Source organism: Bufo gargarizans, chromosome 4, assembly GCF_014858855.1.
Source record: "Bufo gargarizans isolate SCDJY-AF-19 chromosome 4, ASM1485885v1, whole genome shotgun sequence".
Classification (NCBI taxonomy): domain Eukaryota; kingdom Metazoa; phylum Chordata; class Amphibia; order Anura; family Bufonidae; genus Bufo; species Bufo gargarizans.
The window spans coordinates 523,162,987-523,187,441 of record NC_058083.1 but is presented as its reverse complement, the minus strand read 5'-3'; the positions used below and the strand labels follow the sequence as shown (position 1 = coordinate 523,187,441).

Sequence of the window (24,455 nt, the reverse complement as noted above, 5' to 3'; positions counted from 1 at the left end):
TTTTAATTTCTCTTTATGACGTCCACAGCTCCAGTTTTCTGTCACAAAGCTCCAACTACCTTACAATGATGGAAAGACATGCTTGCTACCTGCTGTCACCACTAGAGGGAGCTTAGGAGCTTACTGCATTTGTATTCAGTTCAATGTCTGCAGTAAGCTCTTAAGCTCCCCCTAGTGGTGGCTTATTTTTAAAAAAAATCTATTTCTATGCAGAGGATTTGGAGCACTGCATCAGCTTCTATGTGCGAACTTACCCCAAAGAAAGAAAGGCTATGCCATAAGTGCAAACTGTGCACAGCAAAGGGGCTTATTAGGTTGGGGGGGGAGCTTTCTCTTTAAGTGCAACTTCTCACTGTATGAATTTCATGGCTTACAGTTACAGGTGATTTGTTAGAGAGTTGTAAGGGTGTCCTCTATACACACATACCTTATACTGTTCACATTAATAAAAATCGATGTGCATTTAATGAAAGGAACTTACTGGAGTTCTGGATAAACATTCTCCAAATACCATTTAAACGGTCGGCATTTTAAGCTCTTTCGCAGTGACAATCTCTTCTGGATGCTGCAGAGGGAGAGAACACTCGTTAACCCAATGCTAATTCATCACAGGACGTCTATGAACTTTCAACGAAAGCAGAGCAGATGTGTAAAGCAATAAAATATTCTATACTCCAATCACCTCCAAAGCTGCATCCAGAATTCTTCAGGTGGCATTCAAAAACATGCATACCAACTAAAAACTGCATCATCTGGGTGGCCGTGCTTAAACACTATAAGGGCAGTGGTGGCGAACCTATGGCACTGGTGCCAGAGGCGGCACTCAGAGCCCTCTCTGTGGGCACCCGCACTCTGGAAAAAGTCTATGGTGTACCGATATGCCTTAGACTTTTCCTGCCATTCATCAGTGCAGGGCGCACTATAAACGGCACAAGTGACTCATTGAATGAAGGCAGGCTATTATAATAAATGATAAAGTACATGGAAGATATACTATATTGGACTGTAGTTTTCAGGTTAAATTGCCCTGTTGGTGCTTTGCGATAAATAAGTGGGTTTTGGGTTGTAGTTTAAGCACTCGGTCTGTAAAAGGTTCGCCATCACTGCTATAGCGAAAGGCCGGAAGTGCTCATAGGCCAACACCTTTACCAATAGTGTGTAAGCACGGCCACCGCTGCTGGATTACACGGTGGTCGTAACCACGGATACGTGATGTGTATAATGTGATGGAAAGGAGGCAATATGGACAATCACAATACATTAGTAAGTGCCTTGTATTAACTTTCTTTACATGATAAATGCCATTTACTGAAGTGAGACAACCCCTTTAAGTGTGCTACACTTAATAGGGTTAGGCATAAATGTCTTGGTGTGTGCGTTGCGTGTTTCCTATGTGTGATTGGTGTGTGCTATATATGTTCTATGTATCTGTGGTGTATGTGCAGTATGTGACATGTGGCATGTGAGCCACGAATAAGTGTCTTGTGTCCCACATCTGTCTAGTGTGTGATTGGTGTGCGCTGCACGTGTCTTGTTTCTGACTGACTTACGTGCAGGATATCCATATATGTGTAAATTCTGCCACATGTATGTTTGTGCATGTTGCTGTGACTGTCCGCCATCATACGTCATCTGTAACATTTCTGTTATCACTGTAAGTGTCATGAACACGACCGTTGGATGTTTTGCAGTCCGCAAATTCCGGATCTGCAAAACATGGATACCGGGTGTGTGCATTCCACAATATGTGGAACAGAACGGCCGGCCTCTAATAGAACCGTCATATCCGTGTCTGTAATGCCGACATAATAGGACATGTTCTATCATTTTGCAGAACGGCCATGCGGACATACAGACACGGAATGCACACAGAGTTTTTTTTAAGTGAAGGGAACGGTACGGACATGGAAAAAAAATAAGTTTGTGTGCAGGAGCCCTAAGGTGGGCCCCCAGAATCAGCTACACTGGTGGGCCCTAAGTACCCCAGTCCGACACTGTAAGAAACCTACAGGTATAAATCATATAATGCAGTCCATGACAGAGGTCTGTCTCCAGGCTTGGACCGCTCACCCTTTACCAGTGCTGCGCACGAGGAGCGGACTCTCGCAGGCAGATTACATTCAGTTATGAGATCTGGGAGGTGTAGTGGGTATAAAATAGAATATTGGTGTAAATCACAGCAGTAAAATGCAGCTAAAAGCTTCCATACAACTCAATATCTCAATGAATACACATTACAAGTCTGATTTCTTTTTTGGGTCTTATCTCCCATTTATATTCAATCCTCTGGAGGGGAGACGTACTCGCCGTATGGTCTTCCTTGAGCAGCCGGCCTTGCTGCATAGTAATGGTTTTTGTATTCATCCATCCATACTTCAGCCGTGCGCTTGGTGTTTCTGAAGGATGACAGGAAAAGAAGAAGTTATCGGGCTGTGTTTACCGCGTGTGCTTGCTTCTTGCAGATAGCGCTGTGTGTGCAAGCAGAAACATTTCTCGAAAAATACCCCTCCACGGCATTGCCATATGTTCTGGAAGGTTCTATGAACTTGATAAACAAACGTTGTACAGTAGCTTAAAGGGAAATTCCACTGCAATGATACGGTAGTCTGCACAATGTAATAAACTAAAGATATTTTTCAATTATTTTAATTAGACTTTATATGAGCTGTGAAGAGCAATGGTGACGAAAAGGGTGTGGCTGATATAAAATGAAAAACTAATCTTAATATTCCATAATACTGCCAACTGTATACAAGAATATAACTACTATAATACTGCTCCTATGTACAAGAATATAACTACTATAATACTGTCAACTATACAAGAATATAACTACTATAATACTGTCAACTATACAAGAATATAACTACTATAATACTGCTCCTATGTACAAGAATATAACTACTATAATACTGCTCCTATGTACAGGAATATAACTACTATAATACTGCACCTATGTACAATAATATAACTACTATAATACTGCCTCCTATGTAAAAGAATATAACTACTATAATACTGCCTCCTATGTACAAGAATATAACTACTATAATACTGCTCCTACGTACAAGAATATAACTGCTATAATACTGCCTCCTATGTACAAGAATATAACTACTATAATACTGCTCCTATGTACAAGAATATAACTACTACAATACTGCCTCCTATGTACAAGAATATAACTACTATAATACTGCTCCTGTGTACAAGAATATAACTACTATAATACTGCTCCTATGTACAAGAATATAACTACTATAATACTGCTCCTATGTACAAGAATATAACTACTATAATACTGCCTCCTATGTACAAGAATATAACTACTATAATACTGCTCCTATGTACAAGAATATAGCTACTATAATACTGCCTCCTATGTACAAGAATATAACTACTATAATACTGCCCCCTATGTACAAGAATATAACTACTATAATACTGCTCCTATGTACAAGAATATAACTACTATAATACTGCTCCTATGTACAAGAATATAACTACTATAATACTGTCAACTATACAAGAATATAACTACTATAATACTGTCAACTATACAAGAATATAACTACTATAATACTGCTCCTATGTACAAGAATATAACTACTATAATACTGCTCCTATGTACAGGAATATAACTACTATAATACTGCACCTATGTACAATAATATAACTACTATAATACTGCCTCCTATGTACAAGAATATAACTACTATAATACTGCCTCCTATGTACAAGAATATAACTACTATAATACTGCTCCTACGTACAAGAATATAACTGCTATAATACTGCCTCCTATGTACACGAATATAACTACTATAATACTGCTCCTATGTACAAGAATATAACTACTATAATACTGCTCCTATGTACAAGAATATAACTACTATAATACTGCTCCTATGTACACGAATATAACTACTGCTCCTATATCCCTTTTTATACATGATGAGTGTTATACTCATTCCTGCAGCATATGTTGAGCAGTGCGGCAGTGACACAGACACAGGAGAACTTTGCAGAATTATAGGAGAAGAAATGTAAATGAGTATTTCCTCATTACCAATGCACCTGCTGTTCCCTTTTCAGAAATTAATTATCAGTAGAGGCAGTAAAGCCTCAGATCGGCGGCTCCGGTGTGTCACACTAACACCTGTCTACTTCACCATCAATAATATGCGATCCCTGCGCTTCCAGCCTCTGCAGGGGACTGAAGACACGGTTATGGTTGATGAATGAACCACAGGGATAGAAAAGTTGTCTCCTATATTTCTTGTCTGTTGTGTTCTAGATTCTAAGCCAGAGATATAAAATCACCTCATTTTACAGCGCTCCTCCAAATTTGGCAAAATTCTGCAATCGGATGTGTTGAGTAACTTTTAAGAGATTTTTATTTATTTTTTACATTATTTCAGCTTTTGATGTGAGTAGGGCAGACACAATCTACGTTGTCTTAGAGTAGTTATTTTCTCTATTTTTCCAAGTCTTTTACATTCTCCCCTCCGCTTAAGCTCCTTTTGAGCTTAATGTGAATGTCTACCCTTGCAGTTCAAAATTCTTCATCTTTCAATTTGATGGAGCTTTTTCTTTTTTTTTTGGCACCGAGCTCCAAATATCCTGCATAGCCACAGATTTTAAACATAACGCGCTGGCTGCCTACAGTCACCACTAGAGGGAGCTCACTGCATACTACAGCACATGGGCAGTAAACTCCCTCTACTGGCGGCTGCAGGAAACCAGGACATTCACTTTTAGTTGATCCTTGTGGACAACAGATGCACTGTGGATGACCAGCCTTTCAATTTACTTTTAAATAATGCCAAAGCAGAAAAAAATCACTACATCGCCAGAAAGACTGTGGATTACCCAGTTCCACCCTGTTCGACCCAAATCGCATCCATAATTGGCTTTTGTACAAATGGCTAATAATCAACAATTTTGATGGTCTGAGTGTGGTGCCTTGTTGAACTGTGGTTTGTCCTGAGAAGCCACCTTGTCCTTCTTTAGAGTTGCATGGACCTTGAAGCTGGTGTAGGCTTGGTCAGAGAAGAGCAATGTTTGGTTATAGGCTGTAGTGGCTTGCCTACTGAAGATGTAGAGGATTGGACAGGAGGTTGGGGGGTAGTGATAAGCTGAGAAGAAGCCATGCAGATGATCCCTTCATGTGTGCGGAAGACTCTCTGGAGAGGAGTGCAATTGAGCAAGGTTTGGAAGGGTGTTAAGGGAGCAGCGAGCTACCAAACTAGCAAGCTTGGCCAAGGAAGCAGGTGGTGTGCAGTGCTTCGTGCAGTAGAGGTTGAGTGTAGTGTCAGCTTGGCTGGGTTAGCTCTGGGAGAGTCTGCTGAGAAGGAGCCAGGAAGCGATAAATGTGGTGGAGGTCATACCCGGTGAAGCTGAGAGCAAGCCGCAGAGGCATATCCAAAAACAAGGCCAAGGTCAGGAGATGAATCATAAGCAGTAGCACAGGGAACAATATCCAGGACAGGACAGCACCTCAAAGACCAGGCAAGCCATGGGAAGGTAGTTCCCCTTCACATAGTTGTCATCTTCGTGCCCCCCAGCACTGCAATGGATCCAAAGCAGCAGAGCTACAGCAGGACAATGGTGAAGACCAGGAGCCAGAGGAGGAAGCATCTGGTTGCCAGGCAAGCAGATGAGGCCTTTGGCAGGAGGTGCGACCATTCACCAGACCACATTACTGAGATGTCCTTCATCAAACACGTAGACCATTTATGTCCTTCTAGAACAAGGATCAGCAACTTGTGGCACTCCAGCTGTTGTCAAGCTAGAACTCCCAACACGCAAGTTCTGAGAGCTCCTATATGGAACATGATGGGAGTTGTAGTCTCACAACAGCTGGAGTGCTAGAGATTGCTGACACCTGCTCTAGAAGGCTAGATCTGAATCAACCGCATAACAACCAGTTTGAAATGAGTGATCGACATCTAATCAAACTTTTAAATCAAATCTTTTAGTTAGTTGCACGTCTCCTTAGAGTTTTTACTGGGCACGGTATGAAGCTCTTAATAAAATGAGCGCTGATCAACTTGCTTATGGCCAAGCATCAGCCTGTTCAGAAGGACCCTTGGGCTCCATTGTGTTAAAGGTCCTAAAGCAACAATGAAAGTCTATCAGAATCTGCACTGAGGACTACGGGGCTGAATCAGGTGCTTGGCCACACACGTTCATACTAACTAACTAAATCCTAGGAAAGCGTAAGAAAATAAGGTTGAGGCACCTTTAAATCCCCTGCATCATTTGCATGAGAAGACAGATATGATGTGATACAACACATTTAACCCTTGTCAAATGGGCTTGTGAAACTATTGATTCCCATCGTGTAGCCTAGTCATTTTTCTAGATAAGACAAGGCGAGATTGCCTCCTAGATGCTGCTATTTCTTAATTAACAGTGTCACAGTGTGTAAAAAATCAATTTCTGACTCGATGCGACATGGCGATACGCTGTACGCCTGCGAAAGCAAATAATTTACAGCCGCCTCTCCCCGGGCAGTTTCTTCATTATCCGCAGAGAAAACACTCTACCTACTTTATGTAAGTGTTGGCGTTCCCCTCTGGAAAGACATAAGGATGCTTCTTCCGAAATACGTGTCCCACTCGGCTGCAGGGTAGAATTTCCAGGCTCCCTCCGCACATCCACACGCGGAATGAGATTTCTGAAAAACATTACATTCAGCCTGATATCAGATCCCAGTGTACTGCGGATTATACAGGTTGTGTAACATGCCCCAAAACTAATCAAAACCGGACTGGAAACCAATTGTACTGGATCCCCTCCTGACTGCAGTAATACCTAACCTACAGAGGCAACGGAACACTGACTGCCTGCACCGATACATTGTATCCAGGGCAGAGCACAAAGTATCTTTCATATTGAAAACATTATATATATTTTTTAAAGGGCAGATTTTGTACCTAGGACACTGGCTGACCTGTTACATGTGCACTTGGCAGCTGAAGGCATCTGTGTTGGTCCCCTGTTCATATGTACCCGCATTGCTGGGAAAAATAAAGTTTTAATATATGCAAATGAGCCTCTAGGAGCAACGGGGGCGTTACCATTACACCTAGAGGCTACACTCTCTCTGCAGCTGCCACGCTTGTAGTTTATAACCATTCAGTCCCGGCTGTAATAAAAATCTATTCTTAAAGGTACCGACTTCCTGTAGAGCCTAAACGCAGCAACCAGTCAGAAAAAAGCAGAGCTGCAGTGTAAAGCATGGGGCCTGAATACATCCTACAGCTCTAACGCAGTTATTCAGCAGAAGCAGACGACCTTCAGCGAATGTTGCAGAGAATCGGATTCCTCTGCTGAAATCGCAGCCATGTGACATAGCCACTATGGGCAAATTAGGGCAGGAGTCATACAGGTGATTGTTAGCCTCTAAGAAGGCTGTCCCTATTGTAAAGTGCACTACAATGTTCAGCTGTGGACAAGATCCGATACATATTACTACCACAGCAAATCATTATAACGTCATAGTTCGCTATGGGAATTCGCGCTCCCACACGGAGATCTCGCTCACCTGAGACTGGCCTTACACGCCAGCTCTGCTCTTTCAGGTTGGCTGCTGTGTAGAAGCGCAAGCCCGGCCGCGAGGTCGGTATTATACGGATAACGGCAGGCGTGTTATATTCTCTAGAGTTCCTATATACTATGGGGAATGGACACCTCAAAGGTAGAAAGAATCAACGTCAAATATTCAACTCAACTGAACACAAAAATGTCTTATTAAACCAAATTAAACTGATTCTTCCCATAAGGCTCCTTAAAGGGGTTTGTCCGGCAGGAGGACATTTTTTATATAAAATGGGCAGAACGGGTTAAAAAAAATACTCATTACTCACCTGGCTGCCCTTCCAATGCTTGCTGGGTCTCCACTTCCTAAGCCCAGCTCGACACACAGGAAACGGCAGGAAATATCTTCTCAGCCAATCACTGGCTGCCCCGGCGACCCGCCTCACTCTGTGATTGGCTGAGCAGACATTTCCTGCATGCTGAGCCGGGACCAGGAATTGGAGACCAGCAGGTAACCATTAGGAGACTGAATGAAAGGGGGGCAGGATCTTGAGGTGACCAATGCCTTTCTTTTTAACCCTTTCTGCCCCGATATGAAAATTGTTAACTGACCCCAGCTAAAGAGATTATCATACAGTAAGTGGCAGAGCTCATGGATCATCGACACGTACTATACCGTATACAACGCATACTACCGCCTACCATGTACATAGCTAGCAAATGAACAAATAGAGTAGATACCAGGGGCCAATACAGGAGAAAGCCTTGTCCATAAGAGCTTACAATCTGCAAAGAAGACGCGGGACAGAAAGGGAGTCCAACCTAATTACGGATGTGGCGGTAGAGAATAACGCACTATCATATGTTAGGCTCTGTTCACACTAGCGTGACGCTGGATCATTTCTGAATAGACAGCAATGAACCTCAATGGATCTTTACTGAGGTTCCGGTCATTTTTGAAGGCAAAAACAGCGCAGTGTTGGACGAGATGTCCGAGTCTGTAAATCAAGCAGCAGGAAAGGTGTCTTCACCAGCAGCAGCAGGGACAGTCCCTCTCAGGTGAAGAACTAAACCCTCCATATATCAGATCGGTCGGCGTCTAGTACCCGAGATCCTCACCAATCAGCTGCCGGCACAGGAAACTATACAATGGATGAAGCTGGAAGCATCAAGGCTCTGTCCACCGCATAGTGGCCAGACCGGGTACTGCAGCTCAGCTCCCATACAAGTGAATGCTGCAGTACACTGACGCCTACAGTACACCGACGCCAGAAACTACACAGAGGACAGTCTTCTGCTTTCAGCTCCATCCACCATATAATTACTGGCACCAGTAGCTGCCATAGCTGATCTGTGGGGGCTACGGGAGTTGGACCCCCAGCAATCTGAGGATAGGTCACCAATATGGTGATCCCTGAAGATCCCTTTAAAGAGTGGACGCCATATAGTGTCACAGCCACCGACCTGTCTTTTCCTGTCCTCGTGGTACTTGTGCATAGTGCACGCGTAGCGTCGTTTAACCCTTTCCCCCTGCGCGCATTTTGGGCCTTAGTGACCAGGCAATTTTTTTTCATTTTTTGATCGTCACCTTTCAAGAGATATAACATTTTTATTTGTAGCCGTAGGAGGGCTTCTTTTTTTGTGGGACAAGTTATAGTTTTGAATGGCATTATTTTGTGGTACACACAACTTACTGATTAAGGCCTCATGCACACGAACGTATGTATTTTGCAGTCCGCCAAAAATACGGATGATGTCCATGTGCATTCCATATTTTGCAGAACGGAATAGCCGGTCCCTAATAGAACAGTCCAACCGTTGTCCATAATGCCCACAATAATAGGACATGTTCGATATTTTTGTGGAACGGACATACAGAAACAGAATGCACATGGAGTAACTTCTTTTTTTTTTTTTTGGCAGACCCATTGAAATGAATGGTTCCGCATACGGTCCACAAAAAAAAAACGGAACGGACATGTGTGCATGAGCCATAACGTTTATTAATGCTTTCTGGGAGGGGGAAGGCGAAAAAACCAGAAACACTGCCGCTGAGTTTTTATGTTATACATTTTGCGTTGTTCATTTTTTACCATAAAACGATAACAAGATAATTTTACTCAGTACAATTACTGTGATATTTTATACCTTTTATCCATGTATTTTATAACATTTTATTGGTAGTGAATAAGCAAAAAACAGCAAATTCTGATGTTGTTTTGTATTTTTTTAAGGCATCACAGGACAAATGACAGGACAATTGTGTAGTGCAGATCGTTATGGACGCAGCAATACCAAATATGTGGAAGGGGTTTGATTTTTGCAGATTTTTTTTTCCATTGAAAAGCTTTTTTTTTTATGTAAAAAAAGGTGTATTATTTAAATTGGGGATTAATTTTTATTTAATAAAATGTTATTTAACTTTTTTTTAACCATTTACTAGCCCACAAGGGGGCTCCTCTTTTGATTGCTTCCATGATGTACAGCTGATCCTGTACAATACATTATACTGTCAGCGCTATACTGACAGTCACCAGCAGGGAGCGCCACAGAGGCACAGCCTAATGGGAAACACTACAGGCAGGTGCTGGGGCCTTTATTACGCCCCAGGCTGCCATGAACAGAAGGATTCCGCAATCTCATTCGTGGGATGCCGATGGGAGACAGAGGAAGTCTGCTCCCTCTGTAACCGCTTAGCAGGCGTGGTCGCTATTGACTGCGGCATATAAGGGGGTAAAAAGCCTGGATTGACGCTTCTGACGATCAGCATAGCCCGGCTTTCTTGTGTGCTCTGCTTCACTGGAGCAGGCTTAAGGCCTCGTTCGCATCTCCGCATCAGGGTCACGTCCGTGAAAAAAATCGTACGTGTTTCATCTGTGAAGATGTCCGTGAAGGATCCGTGGTTGGTCTCTGTGTGTCCGTTTTTACCTTCCGTGTGTCAGCTGAAAATTATTTTTAAGAGTATTTCCTATCTGTTTTCTGTGAGTAACGGTTGCACCGTGCATGGCATCCGTATGGTGTATGTGATTTTCACAGACCCATAGACTTACATGGGTACGTTTGGTCCGGGACACGTATCAAAGTCAGACATGCTTTCGCTGTTTTCCTGCGGATGCACGGAACATAAAATTGTGAACAGCCCATAGATTTCCTATGGGTCAGTATGCTGTCCGCTAAAGATGCCGACAGTACACGTCCGTAAAAAAACTGAAATATGAATGAGGCCCGAAAGGGGAAAAAAAGTAAGCCTCTCCTGATATTTTTTTCCTCTTTTTTCTACTCTTTCTAATTTTTTGTCGACTGGCACTAGACCTAGTAAGTGCGCTCAGCAATCATACACCTATTCATTTATCGATTATTTGGGTCACCTCCACATATTGGGAAGAGAGCCGTCTTTCTTTTAATTAGACTTTTTTTGTCAGCCTATCAACGCGCGCCGTAAAAACACGCATCGGCAGTCATTAATGGATTAAAGGGACTCTGTCACCAGTTTCTAACCCCCCCCCCCCCTTTTAAAACTATTGTTCTCTCCATGGTGCCCTTGTCATTACAAAGCTGTTGTTATAAGATAAATCCGCCGTGTCGTTTTGATAAAAATCGCTTTTATCTAACCTGTCAATCTTCTGGATAAGGTGCCCAGGGCGTTTCTGAAGGTCTGAATCTGCCGCTCTCCGCCGCCGCCGTTGGTGCCCAGCTCCTCCCATGATCCTTTCAGCGCCACCTGGATGTAATGAAATCCGCCTCCGGCTCTCCTCAGTGCCTCGTTGAGCGAAGTGCGCATGCGCGCGCACGCGCGCGAACATGCGCGAACGCGCGCGCGCAGAATCTAAAAGTCCGCACGGGCGCATCAGGCACAGGCCTGTGCGCACGCGCGGGATCTTTGAAAAGGAGGAGGGGGCACTGAGGAGAGCCGGAGGCGGATTTCATTACATCCAGGTGGCGCTGAAAGGATCATGGGAGGAGCTGGGCACCAACGGCGGCGGCGGAGAGCGGCAGATTCAGACCTTCAGAAACGCCCTGGGCACCTTATCCAGAAGATTGACAGGTTAGATAAAAGCGATTTTTATCAAAACGACACGGCGGATTTATCTTATAACAACAGCTTTGTAATGACAAGGGCACCATGGAGAGAACAATAGTTTTAAAAGGGGGGGGGTTAGAAACTGGTGACAGAGTCCCTTTAACTTTATACTTCATGCCTTAAATACCCAGTTGCAGCAAATTTTGACACTTAACACAACAGAAAGCCATTGAAAGTCAAGGTGCGATCTGCCGCAGCTGCTCAGGTTCGCCAGGGCCTCCTCCGTACATTGTATCGCTGCCGTCTGCTTTGAGTTGCAACAAAGTAACTTTCACGGGAAACTTTCTTATTTGAATGTGATAATAAGTGATACAGAGAGGGAGGTGGGGGGGGGAGCGCTCTGCACTTCTGCAAAGAAAAATGAAAAACAAAGGTGGCGAAGAGCGGCTCTGTGCTTGCCAGAGGCTTGAAATTCAATCAGAATATTGACTGCGTGGATGCATAGCACCAGATAACACATACATAATGGCTTTCGGGATCCCAAAGGAGGACACTTTCACTTGATGAGTCAATAAATTCCAGGGAAAAAAAATATATAAAAAATCTGGAAGGGGAAAAACTGATTAGGCCGATTCAGATTTTCATATATCCTGCCTGGTATATAAACCAATTTGTCACTCTCAATATGTCTGCCGGCTGTGACAGGGAGGGCGGCCTTTTTTTTATTAGTCGGCGACCGAGCATCATGGAAAGGAGATGTATAAATATCTGATGACTGCAAGACATATTTTATTTATTCAGTTCTCAATAGAGAAACCGTTCCCCCTATCACCTTTCTGAAATATATCACCCTGCTCGGAGCCGGTGACAGGTAGCGTACCAAAAATAACGTATTACCCGCCAGGTCACATGTCAGACGGGTATACATCTGATTCAGAGGTTCCGTTATATCAGCACTGCATGAACCCATTATATCAGCAGTGGGGTGTATGTGGTGCCGCCATTGTGTGCATCTTGTCCGTTATGAACGGAAACCGCCTGAGCTGTGATTTGTATAAAATGTGAGGGCGTTACGCTTTCTGACACTAAAATGTGCGGAGGAACCACATCCTATAGTCACTCATATTATTGAAATGATAACAGCAGCAGAAGAAGAGTGTGCTGAACTTGCGGAAGGAAAGTGACCTGTCCACTCATGTGACGATGCGAGTACAAGGCTGTATGTGACACGGGGGGGGGGGTCCCCTGATGTGAGGTTCGTGAGCACCACCATATTTACCATCACAGCCCCCTGCCTTTAGATTGACATCTTCGCTTGTCGGGATGAAGCTGAAGATGTGCACAGGCACCATTCTGGACATGAGCGTGCTCTAGCGCCGTCAATCTAGAGGCAGGGGGCGTGACTAAAAGCAGAGGGGCGTCATTATGGAGCACCAGGGGAGTTGCTGGAGCACCGAACCGCATAAGCCCGCCTCCTGGTGCATTTGCCCGATTTTAAGAGTTAATTTTTCTATGCAGCGATACCACCGACAGACATAAGACGGGTATCGTTTTAATCAGCGTCATCCACCCTACCAGGCTATATGTCTGGTTAGGGTAGGGTTGATCCAGGTGACAGAGCCACTTTAAGTTAAAGTTTGCTACATCTGTGTAACCTGAGCTGAATACACTTGTTTCTGTTAATAAATTGGCTTCATATCACCCTCAGTATTTCTTCATTGGAGCTGGGACATGCTGGAAGAGTCCAGGACCAGGAAAGGAGCTAGGGTTGCCTGAGACATTAGATACTTCAGGGGTCTATGTGCCATCTTCTCCCCTCCCAGAGGCGAGTCTTATGCTGCTGATTTAATTTCTAAGGCTCCACCATGTTTCTGTCATGGAACCATGAACCAGACGTACAACAAGAGATAAGTGGAAATAAGAAGGCTTTATTGAAAACCAAGCTGTAAGCAACAGTCCAAACGGATGGCTAAACCGAGCAGGGTCTTGCGTAGACAGAGGTCAGGAACCAGAAGGGTAGTCAGACGAAGCCTGGATCAGGAACCAGCAGGGTAGTCAGACGAAGCCAGGATCAGGAACCAACGGGGTAGTCAGACGAAGCCAGGATCAGGAACCAACGGGGTAGTCAGACGAAGCCAGGATCAGGAACCAACAGGGTAGTCAGACGAGGCCAGGATCAGGAACCAGAAGCAGCAGCAGTCTTAGAAGCATGTGAACACAGGAGGACCAAGCAAGGAACTGAAGCCACAGACCTCCTATATATATGAGCTAGGCATCCAGCTCCTCCCAGTGGGAAGGAGAAGCCGCAGGGTGGGAGGCTACAAGAAACCCAGAAACCAAGATGGCCGCCAGCACATGTCAAACGAAGGAGAACAGTAAGAAGGTAAGACCATGACAGTACCTCCCCCTCAAGGGCCCCTCCTCCGCGGAGTAAGGAACGGTTTCTGAGGGAAGCGTGCGTGGAAGGCTCGGAGCAAAGCAGGAGCATGGACATCTGCGGAGGGAACCCAGGAACGCTCCTCTGGACCATAACCACGCCAATGGACCAAAAACTGCAACCGACCGCGGACCAGGCGTGAGTCCAGGATATTGCTCACCTCATATTCCTCACGATTGCCCACTTGGACCGGACGGGGCCGAGGAACCGAGGAAGTGAAACGATTACACACCAATGGCTTCAACAGGGAGACATGAAACACGTTGGAGATCCGCATGCCAGGAGGAAGCGCAAGGGCATAGGCTACCGGGTTTACCCTGCGAAGCACTCGGAAGGGACCAACAAAGCGAGGCGCCAGCTTGGGAGTGGGCACTCGAAGGTTGAGGTTGCGGGTGGACAACCATACACGGTCTCCGACCTGGTAGGAAGGAGCGGGCGCTCATCTGCGATCAGCCTGGAGTCTCTGGCGCTGCGCAGAGACCTCAAGGGACCTCTGGATCTGTACCCAAGAAGCACGTAGGACGGAAAGGTGATCCTCCACAGCCGGAATATCCTGGGGAGAGAATACCTCCGGTAACACGGCAGGTTGGAACCCATAATTGGCCATGAAGGGAGACGTCCCAGAGGAAGAGTTCACCGCCGTGTTCCTGGCAAACTCAGCCCAAGGCAGGAGGTCAACCCAATTGTCTTGGTGATCGGAGACATAGCAACGAAGGAATTGCTCCAAGGCCTGATTGGATCGTTCTGCGGCCCCATTGGACTGAGGGTGGTAGGCCGAGGAGAAAGAGAGATGAATCCCCAACTGGGAGCAAAAGGCGCGCCAGAACCTGGACACAAACTGACTCCCCCGATTCGACACAATCTCCTTGGGCAAACCGTGCAACCGGAAGACCTCCCTGGCGAAAATCGTGGCCAACTCTTGTGCAGAGGGTAACTTCTTGAGAGGAACACAGTGGCACATTTTGGAAAACCGATCCACAATCATGAGAATGACCGTATGGCCTCGGGATGCAGGGAGGTCCACAATGAAATCCATCCCGAGGTGTGACCATGGGCGCTCCCCGGTGGCTATGGGTTGCAAAAGGCCCAACGGAAGGTGCCGAGGGGACTTACTCTGGGCACAAACGGAGCATGCCGCTACATATGCGGCGATGTCGGAACGTAGAGAAGGCCACCAGAACAGACGTGAAACAGCCCAGGACAGCTGATTCTTTCCAGGATGCCCCGCGGCCTTGGAGTTATGGTAGGTTCGCAACAACCGAGTGCGCAACTCCTCAGGCACAAAACACCTGCCGTTGGGTCTCCCAGAGGGAGCACCAGATTGAGCCGCCAAAATCTGCTCACCCAGGGGAGAGGTCAGGCTGGTGCGAATGGCGGCCAGGATCTGATTCGGAGGTATGACCGAAGTCGGAATCGACTCCTCCCCGGACAGCTCGGAGTACTGCCGTGATAAGGCATCCGCTCTGATGTTCTTGGAACCGGGTAGGTAGGAGACCACGTAATTAAAACGTGACAAGAACAGAGCCCATCTGGCCTGACGTGGTGTCAATCTCTTGGCCTCAGAAAGGTAGGTCAGATTCTTGTGGTCCGTCAGGATGAGAACCGGAACCACCGAACCCTCGAGCAAGTGCCTCCATTCTTTAAGGGCCTGCACGATGGCCAATAACTCCCTGTCACCAATCTGATAGTTGCACTCCGCGGAAGACAGTTTCCGGGAGTAAAACCCACAAGGAAGCAGAGGACCCTCTGGTGTTCTACGCTGAGACAGAAGGGCGCCTACTCCCGTCTCAGACGCGTCCACCTCGAGGACAAAGGGCAACCCAGGGTTGGGATGCGACAGAATCGGAGCCGACACAAAGGCGGACTTTAGAGCCTCAAAAGCTTGGATGGCCTCGAGCGGCCAGACCTGGAAATTACTGCCCTTCCTGGTCAGATCCGTGAGAGGCTTGGCTAGCATAGAAAAGTCCCTGATGAACTTCCGATAATAATTGGCGAAGCCCAAAAAGCGCTGCAGGGCACGGAGACCACTGGGCTGGGGCCACTGTAAGACAGCCGAAACCTTCTCAGGATCCATGGAGAACCCCTCAGCGGAAATGATGTAACCTAAGAAGGTTACCTGGGATCGGTGAAATTCGCATTTCTCAAGCTTACCGAACAGCCTGTTCTCTCGTAACCGTTGCAACACTCGTCTGACATCCATAATGTGGGCCTCCATGGATTCAGAATATACCAAGATGTCATCCAAATAGACCACCACACACTGCTGCAACAGGTCACGGAAAACCTCGTTGATGAATTCCTGGAAGACTGCGGGCGCATTGCACAACCCAAAGGGCATAACCAAGGATTCATAATGACCGGTCCTGGTGTTAAACGCGGTCTTCCACTCATCGCCCGCCTTGATCCTTACCAGGTTATATGCCGCCCTCAGGTCGAGTTTGGTAAAGACCGTGGCCCCTTTGAGGCGGTCGAACAGCTCGGAAATCAAGGGTATCGGGTAAGCGTTCTTGATCGTGATGCGATTGAGACCCCTGTAATCGATGCAAGGCCTCAACTCACCACCCTTCTTTTTCACAAAGAAAAATCCAGCCCCTGCCGGGGACGAGGATTTGCGAATGTGTCCGCGTGAAAGCGCCTCCCTCACGTACTCCTCCATGGCCTCATTCTCCGCTACCGACAGTGGATAGACTTTGCCACGAGGAGGAACGGCACCAGATTGTAACTCTATGGCACAATCGTATGGGCGGTGCGGAGGTAGGGCAACCGCGCGCACCTTATCGAATACATCCCGGTACTCTTCGTATTCAGGAGGCAACAGAGAGTCCGAGGAAGTACACAGCAACTTGACAGGCCCATGGATGCAACTAGCCCCACACTGCGGTGACCACGAGAGGATCTCGGCCGATCTCCAATCGAAAGTCGGATTATGCTTCTGGAGCCAGGGGTACCCCAAGACCACCGAGTAGTGTGGAGACGAAATCACCTGGAAACAGACCGACTCTCTGTGAACGGCACCAATGGCTATCCCCACTGGAAGGGTCTCATGAGTCATGTGTGGCGGCAGAAGGGGTCTGCCGTCTATCGCCTCAAGAGCCAGTGGGGAACCTCGAGGCTGCAGAGGAATGGAATTGGCGGCAGCGAACACACTATCAATGAACAAACCACCAGCACCAGAGTCCACCAACGCCTGGGTCGTCACCGAGCCCCCGACCCAGGAGAGGACAACAGTGATCAGTGGTTTGTCAACACGGGAAACCGGGGACGAGGAGACTCCACCCAAGATCTGCCCCCGACAGGATCTCAGGTGCGAGCGTTTCCCGGACGGTTCGGACATGCCAACCGAAAATGCCCACCGAGACCACAGTACATGCATCGGCCCTCGCGTCTCCGGAGTACCCTCTCCCCCTCGGACAGGCGAGCAAACCCCAGCTGCATGGGTTCACCCCCAGACAAGTCATCCCCAGGAGGCGTGGGAGGAGAGGGAGGCACGGGTGGGACAGCAAACGTAGGCGCCAATCTGTTAGAAGGCCTCCGCAGGCTCTCCTTAAAGGAAGGTCTCTCCCTGAGTCTGGTGTCAATCAAAATCAGGAAAGAAATAAGAGACTCGAGCTCCACTGGTAGGTCCTTAGCTGCAACCTCATCCTTCAAGGCATCCGAGAGACCATGAGAGAAAGCAGCGACCAGAGCCTCATTATTCCAGCCCACCTCTGCTGCCAGGGTACGAAACTCAATGGCGTATTCAGCTACGGATCGTGAACCCTGTCTGATGGACATAAGGAGCTTCGCAGCAGAGGCAGCACGAGCCGGCACATCGAATACCCTCCGAAGAGAAGCAACAAAACCGGAAAACTCGGCAACCACCGGATTGTTGTTCTCCCATAAAGGGCTGGCCCAGGCCAAGGCCTTGTCCGAAAGCAGCGAGATCAAGAAGCCCACCTTTGATCTCTCAGTAGGAAAGGCATGTGGCAGCAACTCGAAATAAATGCCCACCTGGTTAAGGAAACCTCGGCACTGAGTTGGCTCTCCCCCAAAGCGCTGTGGAAGGGGGGCAGAACCGGTCATACCCCGAGACACCGCAGGCGCAGCAACAGGTGTCGGGGTAGACTCTGGCGCAACAACCGGAGCGGCAGTAGGAGCGGGCCCAGGAGCGACAAACGACCCATCGGCAACGGAAGCGAAATGAGCCGTGCGTTCAAGCAGGGTTTGCAACGCCACAGCGAACCGACCCAACAGGTGATCCTGCTGATCAAGTCTGGCAACCAGCGTAGGTAGCGAGGATGGCCCTGTACCGTCAAAATTCATGGCTTGGTCCTAATGTCATGGAACCATGAACCAGACGTACAACAAGAGATAAGTGGAAATAAGAAGGCTTTATTGAAAACCAAGCTGTAAGCAACAGTCCAAACGGATGGCTAAACCGAGCAGGGTCTTGCGTAGACAGAGGTCAGGAACCAGAAGGGTAGTCAGACGAAGCCTGGATCAGGAACTAGCAGGGTAGTCAGACGAAGCCAGGATCAGGAACCAACGGGGTAGTCAGACGAAGCCAGGATCAGGAACCAACGGGGTAGTCAGACGAAGCCAGGATCAGGAACCAACAGGGTAGTCAGACGAGGCCAGGATCAGGAACCAGAAGCAGCAGCAGTCTTAGAAGCATGTGAACACAGGAGGACCAAGCAAGGAACTGAAGCCACAGACCTCCTATATATATGAGCTAGGCATCCAGCTCCTCCCAGTGGGAAGGAGAAGCCGCAGGGTGGGAGGCTACAAGAAACCCAGAAACCAAGATGGCCGCCAGCACATGTCAAACGAAGGAGAACAGTAAGAAGGTAAGACCATGACAGTTTCTTCATCCTGTTCTTTATGATGTGAGAAGGGAAGCGGGAGAAGCAGGCTTTACTACAGTATTTCATGAGAGGAGTGTGTTGACTTTGTGGGGGAAAGTGACCTGTGAGCTGACTTATGTGAAACTGCTGGTGAGGAATCTAGGGGAACATCACAAAGTATAAGAAGAAGCATGAGGGTCCACAAGCAACAGCGCACCAACTGGTCATGTTTGGTATTGCAGGTGGGATCAATTGACAGCAGCAAATATAATTGAAGAGCCATGGTACCATATGGATGATTCAAAGTGACAACAACAAAATATTACAACGCATTTGCATATATCTGAAATAAAAAAAATATTTCTTCTCTCCAGAGAGCAGCCTCTTAGTTCCTGTCTTTGTGTTCTGGGTCAATTTAAATTAGCATTTTTATAGCTGAACCGTGGAGACTTTGTATTTATGGAGCATTAGCTCGGGTCTTTTTTTTTTTGCAATTCTTCCCATTCTGAATACATTTCTCAGATGAAATTGATTCAGTGCAATCGTTTGGGAGAAGAATAAACCGGCATCTATCACGGCTTTCACCATGCATTTACGGTGATGCTACCTGCTGGAGCGCAGCTGTCTACTTGTAGATCAGGCGGCATAATAGAAAGTTCAATCAATGGCCGGCTCCATATATCATGCATACCATTTTATTTAAAAAATAATTTGCATAAAAATACCAATTGAACAATCTAAAAATGGAAATAAAAAATACATATACAATATAGAATTAAATTAATTAATTATATATACACTACCTGTCCAAAAAAAATTGTCGCCACCTGGATTTAGCTAAGCAAATAGTTGTGAGCCTCCTATTGGATAATTACTGCATGGGCGATTATCTTTCAGCTGGCAATAAGTTATGTAACTCCAGCTGGTGCAAGGAGTTGCTTCTCATTTCTTAAACAACCATGTCGAAAGACACATCTCGTGGTCGTGGAAAAGATGTTGGTCTGTTTAAGAAGGGTCAAATCATTGGCATGCATCAAGCAGAGAAAACATCTAAGGAGATTGCAGAAACTACTAAAATTGGGTTAAGAACTGTCCAACGCATTAATAAAAACTGGAAGGATAGTGGGGACCCATCGTATTCGAGGAAGAAATGTGGCGGGAAAAAAATCCTGATTGATCGTGATCGGCCATCACTTAAACGTTTGGTGAAATCAAATTGAAGAAAAACAACAGTAGAACTCAGGGCTATGTTTAATAGTGAAAGTAAGAGCATTTCCACACGCAAAATGCGAAGGGAACTCAAGGGATTGGGACTGAACAGCTGTGTAGCCGTAAGAAAATCACTAATCAGTGAGGCAAACCAGAAAAAAGGCTTTAATTTGCTAGGGAGCATAAAGATTGGACTCTGGGGCACTGGAAGAAGGTCGTGTGGTCTGATGAGTCCAGATTTACCCTGTTCCAGAGTGATGGGTGCATCAGGGTAAGAAGAGAGGCAGATGAAGTGATGCCCCCATCATGCCTAGTGCCTACTGTACCAGCCTGTGGGGGCAGTGCTATGATCTGGGGTTGCTGCAGTTGGTCAGGTCTAGGTTCAACAACAGTACAGGGAGTGCAGAATTATTAGGCAAATGAGTATTTTGACCACATCATCCTCTTTATGCATGTTGTCTTACTCCAAGCTGTATAGGCTCGAAAGCCTACTACCAATTAAGCATATTAGGTGATGTGCATCTCTGTAATGAGAAGGGGTGTGGTCTAATGACATCAACACCCTATATCAGGTGTGCATAATTATTAGGCAACTTCCTTTCCTTTGGCAAAATGGGTCAAAAGAAGGACTTGACAGGCTCAGAAAAGTCAAAAATAGTGAGATATCTTGCAGAGGGATGCAGCACTCTTAAAATTGCAAAGCTTCTGAAGCGTGATCATCGAACAATCAAGCGTTTCATTCAAAATAGTCAACAGGGTCGCAAGAAGCGTGTGGAAAAACCAAGGCGCAAAATAACTGCCCATGAACTGAGAAAAGTCAAGCGTGCAGCTGCCAAGATGCCACTTGCCACCAGTTTGGCCATATTTCAGACATATTTCAACATCACTGGAGTGCCCAAAAGCACAAGGTGTGCAATACTCAGAGACATGGCCAAGGTAAGAAAGGCTGAAAGACGACCACCACTGAACAAGACACACAAGCTGAAACGTCAAGACTGGGCCAAGAAATATCTCAAGACTGATTTTTCTAAGGTTTTATGGACTGATGAAATGAGAGTGAGTCTTGATGGGCCAGATGGATGGGCCCGTGGCTGGATTGGTAAAGGGCAGAGAGCTCCAGTCCGACTCAGATGCCAGCAAGGTGGAGGTGGAGTACTGGTTTGGGCTGGTATCATCAAAGATGAGCTTGTGGGGCCTTTTCGGGTTGAGGATGGAGTCAAGCTCAACTCCCAGTCCTACTGCCAGTTTCTGGAAGACACCTTCTTCAAGCAGTGGTACAGGAAGAAGTCTGCATCCTTCAAGAAAAACATGATTTTCATGCAGGACAATGCTCCATCACACGCGTCCAAGTACTCCACAGCGTGGCTGGCAAGAAAGGGTATAAAAGAAGAAAATCTAATGACATGGCCTCCTTGTTAACCTGATCTGAACCCCATTGAGAACCTGTGGTCCATCATCAAATGTGAGATTTACAAGGAGGGAAAACAGTCCACCTCTCTGAACAGTGTCTGGGAGGCTGTGGTTGCTGCTGCACGCAATGTTGATGGTGAACAGATCAAAACACTGACAGAATCCATGGATGGCAGGCTTTTGAGTGTCCTTGCAAAGAAAGGTGGCTATATTGGTCACTGATTTGTTTTTGTTTTGTTTTTGAATGTCAGAAATGTATATTTGTGAATGTTGAGATGTTATATTGGTTTCACTGGTAAAAATTAATAATTGAAATGGGTATATATTTGTTTTTTGTTAAGTTGCCTAATAATTATGCACAGTAATAATCACCTGCACACACAGATATCCCCCTAAAATAGCTCAAACTAAAAACAAACTAAAAACTACTTCCAAAAATATTCAGCTTTGATATTAATGAGTTTTTTGGGTTCATTGAGAACATGGTTGTTGTTCAATAATAAAATTAATCCTCAAAAATACAACTTGCCTAATAATTCTGCACTCCCTGTATGTGCTCCAAGAATGAGGTCAGCCGACTACCTGAACATACTGAATGACCAGGTTATTCCATCAATGGATTTGTTCTTCCCTGATGGCACGGGCATATTCCAAAATGACAATGCCAGGATTCATCGGGCTCAAATTGTGAAAGAGTGGTTCAGGGAGCATGAGACATTGTCACACATGGATTGGCCACCACAGAGTCCAGACCTTAACCCCATTGAGAATCTTTGGGATGTGCTGGAGAAGGCTTTGCTCAGCAGTGAGACTCTACCATCATCAATGCAAGATCTTAGTGAAAAATGTATTCAACACTGGATGGAAATAAATCTTGTGACATTGCAGAAGCTTATCGAAACAATGTCACAGCCACTGCGTGCCGTAATCAAAGCTAAAGGCTTATACACTCACCTAAAGAATTATTAGGAACACCTGTTCTATTTCTTATTAATGCGATTATCTAGTCAACCAATCACATGGCAGTTGCTTCAATGCATGTAGGGTTGTGGTCCTGGTCAAGACAATCTCCTGAACTCCAAACTGAATGTCAGAATGGGAAAGAAAGGTGGGCTACAACAGCAGAAGACCCCACCGGGTACCACTCATCTCCACTACAAATAGGAAAAAGAGGCTACAATTTGCACGAGCTCACCAAAATTGGACTGTTGAAGACTGAAAAAATGTTGCCTGGTCTGATGAGTCTCGATTTCTGTTGAGACATTCAAATGGTAGAGTCCGAATTTGGCGTAAACAGAATGAGAACATGTATCCATCATGCCTTGTTACCACTGTGCAGGCTGGTGGTGGTGGTGTAATGGTGTGGGGGATGTTTTCTGGGCACACTTTAGGCCCCTTAGTGCCAATTGGCCATCGTTTAAATGCCACGGCCTACCTGAGCATTGTTTCTGACCATGTCCATCCCTTCATGACCACCATGTACCCATCCTCTGATGGCTACTTCCAGCAGGATAATGCACCATGTCACAAAGCTCGAATCATTTAAAATTGGTTTCTTGAACATGACAATGAGTTCACTGTACTAAAATGGCCCCACAGTCACCAGATCTCAACCCAATAGAGCATCATTGGTATGTGGTGGAACGGGAGCTTCGTGCCCTGGATGTGCATCCCTCAAATCTCCATCAACTGCAAGATGCTATCCTATCAATATGGGCCAACATTTCTAAAGAATGCTATCAGCACCTTGTGGAATCAATGCCACGTAGAATTAAGGCAGTTCTGAAGGCAAAAGGGGGTCCAACACCGTATTAGTATGGTGTTCCTAATAATTCTTTAGGTGAGTGTATATATTAATAGAGAAAATATCACAATCAGTGTGGGGGGGACTCCACACTATAATCCAATGGTCAGAAAGACCAATAATTCCTGTTTCAGGTCAATTTTAAAATATAACTTTTATTATTATTTATTAGAATAATTTTCCCAACATTTAGTACACAACAAACAAGAAACAACTCTATTGAGAGTCTTTAAAAATATATATGTAAGGGATAGTGTCCACGGGGTGATTATGGTACTATATCAATACCTATCCCGGATTATATCCTTCTGAGAATGATATTTATATTAGGTAGATGCACCTCAAAAGTTATCTTCACCTTTGATGGTACACTGGTGTTATATGCCACCAGATTACACTATCATTCAAGCAATGTATGCGGTCTGCTGTTTGCAACATTAAATATTTATTAGAGCAACATATCTCGCTGCTTGTTTCAGCTTAGTCTCTGTTACCAGTACGACTCGCTACATCTACACCCTCGTGGTCATAATCCAAAGCATACTGCGTCTGCAGCTCGCAGTGCTATGGATGTGCTTTCCCTGACATACAATTAAAAGTTATTACGACGAAGCTCCCCCGACATGTTTCACCGCTCGCGCGGCTTCTTCAGGGGGATGGAGCTACATGCAACCTGAAGAAGCCGCGCATGTAGCTCCATCCCCCTGAAGAAGCCGCGCGAGCGGTGAAACATGTCGGGGGAGCTTCGTCGTAATAACTTTTAATTGTATGTCAGGGAAAGCACATCCATAGCACTGCGAGCTGCAGACGCAGTATGCTTTGGATTATGACCACGAGGGTGTAGATTCCAGGGCCTTATAGGGATATAAGGGCCTAGGTATCCAGCATATGAATATGTCTACCTTTAAAGGGACTCTGTCACCACTTTCTAACCCCCACTTTTAAAACTATAGTTCTGTCCATGGAGCCCCTGTGATTTCAATGGTGTTGTTATATGCGAAATCCGCAGGCTCGTTTTGATAAAAAAACCTTTTATCTAACCTGTCACTCATGAGGATAAGGTGCCCAGGGCGTTTCTCCTGGTCTGAACATGCCGCCCGCCGCCGCCGCCGTTGGTGCCCAGCTCCTCCTCTGCCTTGAATTAGCGCCGCCTGAATGTGAAGAAATACGCCTCCGGCTCTCCCTCAGTCCCCCCTCCTTCTTTTC

The 24,455-nt window shown here is 46.0% G+C and overlaps 1 protein-coding gene across 2 annotated transcripts in view; it reads right to left on the bottom strand.

The window, feature by feature from the left end:
* Positions 1–24,455, bottom strand: part of GALNT14 (polypeptide N-acetylgalactosaminyltransferase 14) — a 417,279-nt gene that overhangs the window by 20,036 nt on the left and 372,788 nt on the right. For both annotated transcript variants that reach the window (XM_044292046.1, XM_044292047.1), the window contains exons 10-12: positions 6,556–6,682; positions 2,304–2,396; positions 482–565 (exon numbers count right to left, since the gene is read on the bottom strand). In XM_044292046.1, coding sequence (XP_044147981.1) covers positions 482–565; positions 2,304–2,396; positions 6,556–6,682 — 304 coding nt within the window. The remainder of the gene's footprint in view (positions 1–481; positions 566–2,303; positions 2,397–6,555; positions 6,683–24,455) is intronic.